The sequence below is a fragment of the Cyprinus carpio genome, chromosome A3 (assembly GCF_018340385.1).
Source record: "Cyprinus carpio isolate SPL01 chromosome A3, ASM1834038v1, whole genome shotgun sequence".
In the NCBI taxonomy this organism is placed as follows: Eukaryota; Metazoa; Chordata; class Actinopteri; order Cypriniformes; family Cyprinidae; genus Cyprinus; species Cyprinus carpio.
The window spans coordinates 33269978-33282760 of record NC_056574.1 but is presented as its reverse complement, the minus strand read 5'-3'; the positions used below and the strand labels follow the sequence as shown (position 1 = coordinate 33282760).

The 12783-nt window shown below is 37.5% G+C and overlaps 1 protein-coding gene across 4 annotated transcripts in view; it reads left to right on the top strand.

Moving 5' to 3' along the window:
* The window catches only part of LOC109059053 (ethanolamine-phosphate cytidylyltransferase-like), a 39970-nt gene extending 27450 nt beyond the window's left edge, over window positions 1-12520 (top strand). For 2 of the 4 annotated variants that reach the window (XM_042730873.1, XM_042730885.1), the window contains 2 exons: window positions 336-482; window positions 649-1776. In XM_042730873.1, the coding sequence (XP_042586807.1) occupies window positions 336-450 (115 nt within the window). In that variant the 3' untranslated portion in view covers window positions 451-482; window positions 649-1776. Of the gene's footprint in view, window positions 1-335; window positions 483-648; window positions 1777-11562 lie in introns of those variants that run through there. The other 2 variants (XM_042730884.1, XM_042730880.1) reach the window with 2 other exon arrangements.
* Window positions 12521-12783: the final 263 nt, after the last annotated feature.

The following is a 12783-nucleotide window of genomic DNA, read 5'->3' as shown; positions in this document are numbered from 1 at the left end:
GGTCAACACATTCTAGAGGGTTTAAAAGCAAATATTTGCAGCTCATACTTTTGTTATAACAATAAAAAAATAATAGTAATAATTATTATTATTAGTAGTAGTATCATTATTATTATTATTCACAGTCAGATTTGATTAATTCTGTAAGGGAAAGTGTTAAATAATAGGGGGATAAAAGTAAAGTAATATTCAGCCTGTTATGTGATCTCACATCGGCCCCTTTAGGTGAATCTAGAATATTCTTTCAGTAGTTCTTTAATAGTAAGTTGTGATGGACAAGCACTGTCAGCAATGATCAATGCAATGCTAGTTTTATTCCTTCCTGTGCCTGCCAGGCTGCTGTTTGAGGCTAGAAACCAGAATAAAGAGATCAAAGAGATGGCAGTAATCCAGGCCATGAATCGACGAGAAGAAGAGAAGGCTAAAGAGAGAGAACAGGCTGTGCTGTAGGAAAATACATCATCAAAGACTAACAAAACGAGGTACATGCAGTTGACTCTTTTTTTGAAATGTGTCCACATTCTGGACTTACATACTGTTACATTAGAATTAGAATTAGCATGTGTTGTTTTGGGAGTATCTGCTTTTGTGAACCACTTTCGCACTCTCCACCTAAAGTACCTCTTCATCATTTCCTTCTGACGGCAGAGGGCCATTCCCTTCAGATCTATTCACTGAGAAGGAGGCTGGTACTTATGCTGCACTTTGCTGTGTGCAGGATGTTGCCACTTTGATGACCAACATGACCTATGTGACCTTTACCTCCACATGTAACTCCAGAGTTACTCCAAACTTTGCTTGGAAACCAACACTCCTGAAGATCTGAATCCATCAGAAGAGCATTACAGTCTTCTGTCCTAAACTGTGTATTAATTATAAAGAATTAATATGTATCTGTCATTATTAATGGCTAATACTAATATGAAGTATTTTCCATTGTAAGGCACTCCAACAAAGTTTTATAAAAACAATTAAAAAAAAAAAAAGATGAAAATAATAGTTAAGATATCGTGTTCATCACACATGCATTTTAACTTGGTTTTTAAAAAAAATGTTATTGTTTTTGAACTTAACCATTGTAACTAGTCAAAAGGATATAGGAGCATATTTTAGGATGGTTTTGTACACAAAAGTACCATAAAAGTCCATATGTCTTGTACTTTATTTTCCCAAACTTCTGCAGTCAAGCAAGAGTATTGAGTGAGAAAACAGCATGGAATGTCAGACTTATTCACTGATAATTTCCCCCTCTGCTGCAGTTCTCAAGATTAATTTGTGGACGAATTGATTTACACTTGCCGTGTAACAAGCGGTCGTGTGACATGTTGCCCATTGCAACTCATGGAAATGTCATGGTCACCAGTAACCTTTTTAAATCTTGGGGTAATGTATTTATTTTTATTTTTTGGAAAATAGCACTTCACACTGTCTACAACAAATTTTTTTATAATACTAGCTCTTAGAGTAAAAGTGCTGATCCAGAGTTAGTTCCTTGTTTTTTATTTTATTTAGATTGATTTTAGAAGACAATTTCAGCATTTTAAACTGGGCCACATTATACATGAGGACAGGCATACACTCATTTACAGTCCGCATATACAGTATATTTTTTTGATGTTGCGTTTATACCAGGAACTTGTGCAGCATGTGCTACCAATTATAGCCGCAAGAGGTCCTCTTATCTGTGGAAATCTGTGTAAAAGAAACGAAAATGGACTGAAACCAACTAACTCTGTTTTGATGTGTTGTGCTATATAATGTGTATAATTATAAGTAATGTTTATTTTTGTAGATGATAGTACATCCCCACTTATGCCAACATACTAGTCAACTTGAAAGACACAGGACCTTCTTTTTTAATTGAACAACTAAGGTGCTGTCTAGTTATGGTGAAAAAATGCCCCAAAATAGCACATTAATACATATGATCCCATGTTATTTATTCCTGTATTGTTATCAGAAAGATTTATTGTTTTATTTTTATTTTTATTTTTTTATTTTTTTGTTTTGTTTTTGTTTTTTTGTCCTTGCAAATATAATACTGTGAAGTAAAACACATTTTCATAATTGTTCAAATATATCACCCTCATCAATAACCACATAATGGTGTGTTGGTGTTTATTTATTTGCAAAAATTCAAATGGTAATCATTTGGAAGTGTGGGATACTGCAGATTTTTAATCTCGCAATCCCCTAATTTCTGGTTTTATAGGATTAAATTCATAGGATTTACATGATTAAATCTACACACAAATATAAATAAAGAAATAAAAATGTAAGAGATCACGTCTGCCTGAATAAATATTTAACTATTTATTTATTTATTGGACCAGCAAATTCTAGGAGTGTTTGCTATTATTATTTTTTTAAAGCAATGCACTTAATCGTTTTATTGTAGTTAATCGTTTTATTGTAAGGTCTTGCGTCACTAATAAAGAGAGCACATTTAATTATAAAGTCCCCATTCTCTCATTATTTTGAACATTTGAACATTTTGAACAGGTGTGTTGCGCGATGGCTATAGCCTATACCCTTTTTTAAATAGAAACGTTTCGATGTTTTGACTTTTTAACATCCCTGCAGGTAAGTTAAATATAGAGTTGTACTTTAAAAGACAAAGTTGACTTGAGTAGTAGTTTATTCTTATAAAATTGTCGTGCGTGAATCTGAGAACTGCGCAATATGACCAAAAGTTGAGAGTTCTATACTTTTATTGCCTGTTATAGTTTTGCCATAGAAACATGGTTGAAAATAAATCAATAATAATAACTCTGTTTATTTATTGAATTCCTTAATGTAATACGCATTCCTTCTAAAGCACAATTGAAATCTAGCATAGTATTCTGTTTGTAGTTTCTTGTCTGATTTCTGCAGTAGCAGCTTTCCACTATTTTAAAGTGTAATATGCTGCTGTACTGCAATATTTTGTTCCAAATAGGTACTTCAGAAAGCGGCAAAAACAAGAACTCATCAGCTTCAAGGTGCAGCATTCACTTAGCTATTTTATTTGGTTGACACCGTTAGAACATTGTTGGCATTCTTACAGTATGTTAATATAGGTTTCTGTCAGGATTACTGTTGCATAAGACTGGATATTAGAACTGCACGCTGTGTTGGGGAGATGTTACTTTTAAAAGTAATGCATTACTATATTGCACTTCATTTAGGCTAACTAATTGTTTTAGTTTTAGTTACATTACTTTTGCATTACTTTTTCTCATCTGGGCTGGACTTGCTAACAAAAAATTAATAATAACACTCTTATTTCAGCAGGAATAAAAATAAATAAATAAATATAAGAAAAAAACTGTGCATACACAAATGTGATGTTTAAAGGAGACCTATTATACCCCTTTTTAAAATATGTAATAAGCCTCAGGTGTTCCCAGAATGTGTCTGTGAAGTTTCATCTTAAAATACCCCACAGATCATTTGTTAGGCTATATAATTTTGAAAATGCCTATTTTTTTTTTCTTCTTCACATTTTTCACTGTTTTTTTACCAATAACAACAACAACAACAACAACAATAATAATAATAATAATAATAATTTACTGGGTTGATCTTTCATGTTTTCTGGGTAGGTAGATGCACTGGGGACCCAATTACAGCACTTAAGTGTGGAAAAAAGTCAGATTTTCATCTTATGTCACCTTTAACTGAAGTCATTTGTATGGTTGGTTGAATTAGACCATCAGAGGTCAGCAGTAAGATGTTTGTGGAATATTCTGAGTTTGCATTTCACTGTTTTTGTACAGTACACGTAAGATAAGTAAATGCATGTTCAAATGTCTAGAGCTACAATAACCATCATCATGTTTACACAGCACACACAACACCTTATGATTTCTCTCAACATGGAAACAAGAAAGGTCTTAATCAAGAAATGGAAAAAGTAACTTGAGTTACTTAAAGATATTTTCAGATATTTACTTTGTTACTTTACTAGTTGATTATGTAAGTCAAGTTAATTGTAATGTTACCCTCAACATGGCATGTAAGTTCTTTTGTTCCAAAGTATTGCATATTTCTTGGAAGCATACAAGTAAAAATATATGCATATATTTCAATATATTTGTTGTCTTGAAGCATCAGATTCAATACTTGAGTATTAGATATTTGTTATACATTACTTATAGATACAATATGAAGATGCTTCCGTATTTCATTTTCAGGCATTTCCTTTATCTGAGGGGAAGTTATCTCAAAAAATTAATTAAAAAAAAAAATCTACATAAAAAAAATCATAGTACTAAATACAAGGTTAAATGCTGTCAGTGTCATGGTGTGGTGGGGGAGAAAAGCATGTAAATGAAGAAGATGATACAAAGTCTTTAGTAATCCACATAGGGGTAATCCATAGGGAGAAGGCAGCTTATAAGGGGAACGTTAATTAGGGTAATTATCAAGACACACCTGAACATAATGACACAATCAACACGAGACAGAAACTAGTTCACACAGAGAACATGAGGAATGAAAACAGTCCTGGGGTGGGACAGATCACCCCCCTCCTGAAAGGCATGACCCTGCACCGTAGAGAAGGAAGGAGACGGAGGAATGGCCAAGGGCTGGCAGGAAACAGGTGGAGACTTGGGCAAAGGATGGAGTCCCGGGAGGGAGGACGACCAACAGAGTCCAGGGAGGTGACGATGGAGGAAGGAGCCAGGAAGAAAACAGGAGGGAGTCAGAGCAGGAGGAGGAGCCAGGCGGGACCAAGGCCACAGCCATGATGGCGGCCCATGGTGGAGCCGACGGAGGGAGGAGCCATGGTGGAGGAAGGGCCGACGACTCCGGGGGACTGACCGACGGCAGCGGAGCAGGAGCCCGAGGCAGAGAAGGAGAGCCAATGAGCCAGGGTGACACAGAGGATCTGGAGGGCCAAGGCAGAACAGATGGTGCCGGTGACTGAGGCGGAGGCAGGGATCCGGAAGGCCGCAGTGGAGCCGGAGCGACAGAGAACTGAGGTGGAGCCAGAGGGCAGGAGGAGCCTGACAGAGCCAGAGGGATGGAGGGACAAGGTGGAGCCGGAGGAGTGGAGTCCCGAGACGGCAAATGGTCAATGACAGACCAAGGCCGAGCCGGAGGGACATGGGAGCCCGGCAGAGCTGGTGGACTGACGGGCCATGGTGGAGAGGAGGGAGCTAGAAGCCATGGTGGAGCCACTGGTTTGCAGGGCCAAGGCGGAGCCCGGGATTCAGGGGCTGGAGGCGGAGACAAGGGATCCTCCAGCCATGAAGCCGATGGAGAGTGGCAGACCAGCAGCAAGTCCAGTGCACAGATGGTGGGCTGAGGGTGAGCTGAGGGGCTGCAAGGACACAGCGGTGGCTGAGCTGAAGCGGTAGGGATGATAGGAGGCAGCAGGAGAGGGAGGGTGGGTGGGAAATCCAGGCACGTATATAGTTCAGGGTAGCTAAAGAGCTCTGATGAAGGCAGAAGCAGAACAGACATGTATGCATCTATATCCAGATTAATAAGATCCTCATTACTGTCAATAGAGCCCTGTTCTCCCTCAGCCATGATGCAGTAGGCGGAGCTTTCTTCTACGCTCTCGCTGTTCATAGCATTCTCCACCATGGCGAGCTCTGTTGCCGGCTCTCGCACCTGGTCTGTTGGGTCAGGCTTAAGCTCTGAGGCGATCCTCAGCTCTGTTGCTCTCCATGGTGATGGTTCATCAATGGCAGGCTCTGGATCTCTGTCAGGTGTGGCCTCTGGCTTAGGCTCCGTGCAGCAGGGAGATGGTAGGCTGAGCTCTGGGTCCGGAGTGAGGCTGGTGTCTTCCGCGATGTCCACAGTCAGAGGCGATCCACAGGACACCAGCCACACCAGCCACTCCACAAAGGTGGCAAAATTACCCTGAGGACCATCTCCGGACAACCGCACTCTGCACTTGTCATTAAGGCTGGTCTGAAGTGCAGAGGCAGTAGTCCGGGTAGTGGGTATGGTTAGCGATTTCCACAAATAGTCTTTTATGATCCTCAAGGGAAAGGCTCCTCTGCTCCAGGAGGAGGAGGAAGATAGCAGGATGAAACATGACGAAAAGAGAAACTTACAAAACAGAAAATAAAATGAGGAGAACATGCCACTTTACTTTTTTAGGGTCCGGTTTTCTAACACGGTGTTGTGCGGGAGAGAAGCACATTAACGAAGAAGATGATTATGATGCAACGTAATCCACATAGGGGTAATCCACTGAGAGAAGGCAGAAACACACTTACACATCGATGAGACCAGACAACCAAACACTGAACAGAATTCAACTTATAAGGGGAACGTTAATGAGGGTAATTGACAAGACACACCTGAACATAATGACACAATCAACATGAGACAGAAACTAGGTCACACAGAGAACATGAGGAATGAAAACAGTCCTGGGGTGTGACAGTCAGGCAGCAACACCACCAAATAATGTTTCAGATGGAACTATATAAGGTGTCCACAAGCAAAATCCTTTAACTCATTCTTCAGTGTTCTCATTAAACCCTTAAAACTTTCTGTTAATATGAGTGGTGCTTCTCTTTACACCTTTTACCTGGAAATAATGCAAACTTCAAATCAGAGCATGGGTTGCTACATGAATTTGTTTATACTAAATACCAAATGCCTTTCTTCTTTGTCCTATTAACTTTGTAGTAAAGCTCACATTATACAGCCATCAAAAATGAAAAGTTTAGAAAGAACATTTATGCTTTGATGCCTTCATCAGCCTTCTATTGATTCACTTCATATTAAAAGAAAAAGGAAAAACAGTTGTTTTAAATGAGTAATGAACACAGCGACTAAATGAGTTATCATAACTTTAAGCCAATTGCGTCTGAGACAAAATTAAAGACAGCCATGTTTTCTGCTTTACAGAAAAGTATGTGTCATGCTTGAAAGATATGAATTATAAACAGTATTGGACTATGCTGTACAGTAAGTTACATTGCCACAACATTAGTCATATACAGCACACTGCATGTTTTACTATTCTCCAAATGGTTAATTTGTTTAATTATTTGGTTTCTTCTAATTGTACAGCCTGCTGTGTTGGATAACCTGCTAACAAATATGAAGTTTGTGGTGCATGGCATGGGAATACTGGGCATAAATCTGTCAAACAAGAAGAACAAGGTGAGTTCTGCAGGCTATCCATACCTGTTCTTTATGATGTGCATGGCAGTTCCATTAAATAGGAGCTAAATAGGAAAAGGAAAAGGAAAATAGGAAAAGGATCTGCCACCCGCAGTTGATTTTGATATTCTAGGTATTATCAAATTGCCAGAGTTTTGAGAATGCAGCGGACTTGGAGGACTATAATGTAACAAGAGCTTGTTCAAATACTGAGGTGCTAAACCATTCAGGGCTTTATAAGTAATAAGCAATATTTTAAAATCTATAAGATGTTTAATAGGGAGCCAGTGCAGTGTGATCTGATGCGATACTGTAGCTGATGGCTGCATGGTTACAAATTTTATTTCTAATAGCATCGATCTTAGAAGTAAAGATCAATAAATAAAGTCAAATTAAAATCAATTTGTCAAGGGTCACAAATAAGTAGGTTCTTGGGGCAGAAATACCAGTTTTTCTTTCTCATTATTTGCTTTTTTGTTTGTTTTAACCATGATTCAATTTAACATTTTTAATCTTATGACCAGGCCATGTTCTTGACAGAAGTTTTGACAGGTTCAACCACAGGTCGTTCAGATTCTTTGCTATAATATTCTTATAGGCCCATGCACATGCCATCAGTCTGTGTAAGGATCTGGGCACCAGGGCGGCAGTGGCCAGAGGTCACGAGTTCCAGCTCAATGATCCTGCACTATAGTGAGTAATCACCTCTCTGCCATTTGTATCATTACATAATGGACCTTAGAATGCCACTGTTTGGTTCCCTGAAATCTGCTGACATGACTCTGTGATGTCCACCTCATTTAAGGGATACTGCACACAAAAATGAAAATTCTCTTATTTACTCACCCTCATACCAACCCAGATGTAGATGACTTTCTTGTGGAACACAAATGGAGAGTTTTAGAAAATTATCCATCTCTGAGTCCAAATAATGCAACTGTTTGTGTCCCTCAAAGTTGATGCTTCAAAACCACACAAAACAAACATGACACTTCCGGCCAACTGTCAAACATTATAACAAGTCAGAAAACACAGTGACAAATCCGAAAACAAAATAACAAGTCAGAAAACACAACGACAAATCAGACAATCTGGAAGAGGTTCGGAGATGGTCTTAAAGTAGCTTGGTTTAAATGTATTGTATGAATTGCGCTTACTATGGAATAAAACATACGGAGTGTCTATTTACACTTTGTGCAAATAACCTGCCTTATTGGCATAAACTTCGCTCTCCAACATTTTTCAAAACTTTAATAGCAGCTGTAATTAATCAGTTCCAGTGGTGTAGGTGGTTAAGCATGTGGCCTTGGCTTTTTGACACGATCGACCCGGGTTCGATCCCACCTTTTGCCGGACTTTGTTTTCTCCCTTTATTTATTTTCAAGAAAAATTAAGGAAATAATCAAAAAGGTGAAAATAAAGTATAGGGTAGGAGTAGGTAGGGCTTTATTGTGCCAATAAGGTGGCATCCATTTAATAATTTGAATTAAAATTATTATTTACACTCAATATGTTATTATTGCATACTGTTTTATAATGTACTACAATACTGAAGTGCACATAATTCCCACTATTTGCAATAAGTAGTATACAGGTACATCTCAAAAAATTAGAATATCATGGAAAAGTTCTTTATTTTTTGTAATTTAATTAATTAAAGCAAACTTTATTATATTCTAGGTTCACTGCATACAAACTGAAATATGTCAAGAGTTTTGTGTTTTAATTCTGATGGTTATGACTTACAGCTTAGGAAAATTAAAAATTTAGTCTCAAAAAATTTAATATTCCATTTTGAGCTTGATTATTTTGATTAATTTTGAGTATAAATATTGCGTACCTCCTGGGCTAGTCTAGAACATGCAACCACAATTATAGGAAAGACTACTGACTTGACAGTTTTCTGGGAGACGATCATCAACACCCTCCTAAAGGAGGGTAAGCCACAGAAGGTTATTGCTGAAAGGGCTGGCTGTTCACAGAGTGCTGTATCGAAATATATTCATAGAAAGTTAACTGGAAGGAAAACGTGTGGTAGGAAAAGGTGCACAAGCAACAGGGATGACCACAGCCTTGGGAAGATTGTCAGGAAAAGCAGATTCAAGAATGTGGGAGAGCTTTACAAGGAGTGGACTGAAGCCGGAGTCAGTGCATCAAGAATCACCACACTCAGGCGTCTTTAGGAAATGGGCTACAGCTGTCACATTCCTAGAACCAAGTCACTCCTGAACCAGAAAAAAAACATGAAAAGCATCTCACCTGGGTTAAGGAGAAAAAGAACTGGACTGTTGCTCAGTGGTCCACAGTCCTCTTTTCAGATGAAAGTAAATATTGCATTTCATTTGGAAATCAAGGTCTGGAGTCTGGAGGAAGACTGGAGATGCAACAGAATCCAAAGTCCAGTGTGAAGTTTCTAAAGTCAGTGATAGTTCGGGGTGCCATGATGTCTGCTGGTGTTGGTTCATTGTGTTTTATCAAGTCCAAAGTCAATGCAGCCATCTACCAGGTGATTTTGGAGCACTTTATGCTTCCATCTGCTGTCAAGCTTTATGGAGATGCTGATTTTATTTTGCAGCAGGACTTTAGCACCTGCCCAGAGTGCCACAACCACTTCCAAGTGGTTTGCTGACCATGATATTGCTGCTTGATTGGCCAGCCAACTCACCTGACCTGAACCTCAAAGAGAATCTATGGGGTATTGTGAAGAGGAAGATAAGTAACATCTGAAAAACAATACAGAGGAGCTGATGGCCGCTATCAAAGCAACCTGGGATTGAATAACGCCTCAGCAGTACCACAGGCTGATCACCTCCATGCCACGCCATATTGGATCAGTAATTCGTGCAAAGGGAGCCCCAACCAAGTATTGAGTGCATAATTAAACCTACTTTGAAGATCTTGAACATTTCTGTTTTGTAAATCTTTTTTTGATTGATCTTTGAGAAAAAAAAAATATATTTTTTGAGGTACTGAATTTTTAATTTTCCTAAACTGTAAGTCGTAACCATCAGAATTAAAACAAAAACTAACAGATTAGGATTATTTATAGACCAAGATTAAGGATTATTTGTAGAGACCAACCCAAATTACTTGTTTTTAGTCTTTTTAACTGGAAGTGCCTCCCATAATTTAAAATGCAGTAGGCTTGTGAGGAAAAAAAAAGGTGGATACACTCTGCAAATTCAGGCCAACTCGCCAAATGTTTTCAACATTCTTTTAAGGTTCTCAGCTCATAATTCCTCTCAAATGATGCGAGCCACAACCACACAAACATCAATGATTGACACACAATATCTCCCCATGGAAAAACAACAAAAACGGCTTGCTACAATAGCAAAATGGGACTGTGTATGTCAGACTTAACCCAAATCGCTACGGTTGCTAACAGATAAGGTAGGATTAAAGAGTTAGGCTTTTCTGGTGTATTCTTACATATTTGACTCTGTGGACTGAGGATAAAGGCCTTTATTTTCAGTTAATTCATGTTTGATAAATAAATAAAAAAATTAAAAGGCCTAATTCTTTCTTTCTGTCTTTATTTAGCCTTAATGTCTTTTTTGCTTTAATTTGTCAACTTTTCTTTTAACAACAATCATCTGCATTAAAGCCTGGAGTACCACATGTAATGGTCCGAGATGTCTGCAAAAACAGATGGTTGATGATGATTACTGTTATTCATACTATTATGTGAAGCTTGATTGAATTTGTGCTCCTTTTTTTATGAGTACAGTGAATCACAGTTCCATAAAACCATCCTCCTACCCTCCACATAACAGCACATAATTGCCTGATCTCACTGAGATTTAGTGTAAACACCTAACCTGCTTCATCACAACAAGCGCTGAACTCTGTTTTACACCCTTCATTCTGTACCACTTCAGTTATGCATTTCCTTATACCGTCTGTCCATTTGTTAATGTTCCTATTAAGAATTGGGATGGTCATACAATCATTTTAAGAGGAGTTACTAATTGATACAACATGCTAAAAATTTATTCTGCAATGGACAAAAGACAATAAGGCAGGGATGAATAATTTGAAAGGATTGAATGGCTTCAGATGTTTTTCATTTTTGTTTAATTTTGCATTTTAAACCAAATTTCAGGTTTTATTTATGAATAAAATTGATCTGTTTGGTGAGAAAATACTGTATTCTGGGAGACACTTGCACCTTTATCAGCCAGACTTCAAAGGTACTACACATTTTTCAGACAATATTTCTAATTTTTTTTTTTTTACTTCTGTGGAGCATAATTTTACTTTACAGGGTTTGCTAAGTAAATAAGCTTGCTGAAGGTACAAAGTATTCAATCAATGACCATATCTCTCTCTCTCTCTCTCTCTCTCTCTCTCTCTCTCTCTCTGTGTGTGTGTGTGTGTTTCTCTGTTGATTTGTTACCCTTCCATGTCTAATTGACCCTTTGCTATGTAAATTAAAAACTGCAGATACAATAATGCATCTTTTCTGGATACATTACATCACTCTTATAAGAGCCCTAGGAACAATGTTTAACCATTGCTGCATAATTTCTGTACAATTCAGTTTATAACATATTTAGACACACAGGACTTCTTCAGACTGGCATTAGGAAAATCTTACAGTAGCTTAGGTAGAAATGTCACTAATATTTTTAAAGCAGGGTTTAGCAAAGTGTAATATGGTTCCATATTTAAAACTGTATATGCTACTTGTGTATACTGCATACTGTATGTAATAGTAGTATAAAAATTCACAAGACCATCATTGTCTCTTTAACTTTTGTAATGATATTAAGTAATGTTTGAATATATTCAGGAATTGATTCATGTATTTCTGTGTTGAGATGCAGGTCCTGACCGAAATGTGAGTTGTGCTGCTCAGTATGTGACTGATCAGTTTGTGGCATGCGCTACCACCTCAGGCAAGATGGTGTACTCTCACTTCACCAATGCCACAGACTCCTCCAGTGTATGTAACGCCTTCCAGCTCACCATGAGCTCTAGTGTTAAATACAACCTTCAAACAGTATCACTTCTCTAATTAATTTTTTATATTCCCATTTTAATTTTTTTCTGCTGTTTCTGTGTCCATTGTTAACAGAATTGCTTATTTTTAATGGATAATGAAAACTATATATAAGTGCAATATATATATTTGTAATATTTTAATTATGGGCATCTTTGATTTGTTACCTGCTTAGTTAATTGACTTAATTGTGGGATCATTAAAGAGCTGTAAATAAATGGACATATTTATATTTAGCTGGATGTTATGCTTTTTACTATGTGTCTACTGTAAAAAAAACTGGATCTGGTGAAGTTGCTGAATGACCCTTCAATACGGATGTCCTTACAAGATCTGAAACCCAAGGGGCCTTTACTACAAATAACTTGATTGGTTTGAAAATAAACTGGGTAATCAAAAACAAGACAAAAATATTGGTACTTTGTGATTGTTAATATTATTGGAGCATGTTCATAGTTAATGTGAAGAAATATATCGGGGATCACTCAGAACACCTGGGTGTGAACTTGACTTCATACATCCACTAAAATTAACTGCCACAGCCACAATTCAATTCAATAGCCAAATAAAAGCTATTGTTAAAATATTAAATAAATAAAAATAACAGTTTTGATGTTATCTAATGAATGACATTCAAACATTTTATTCCACATAAATGCAAT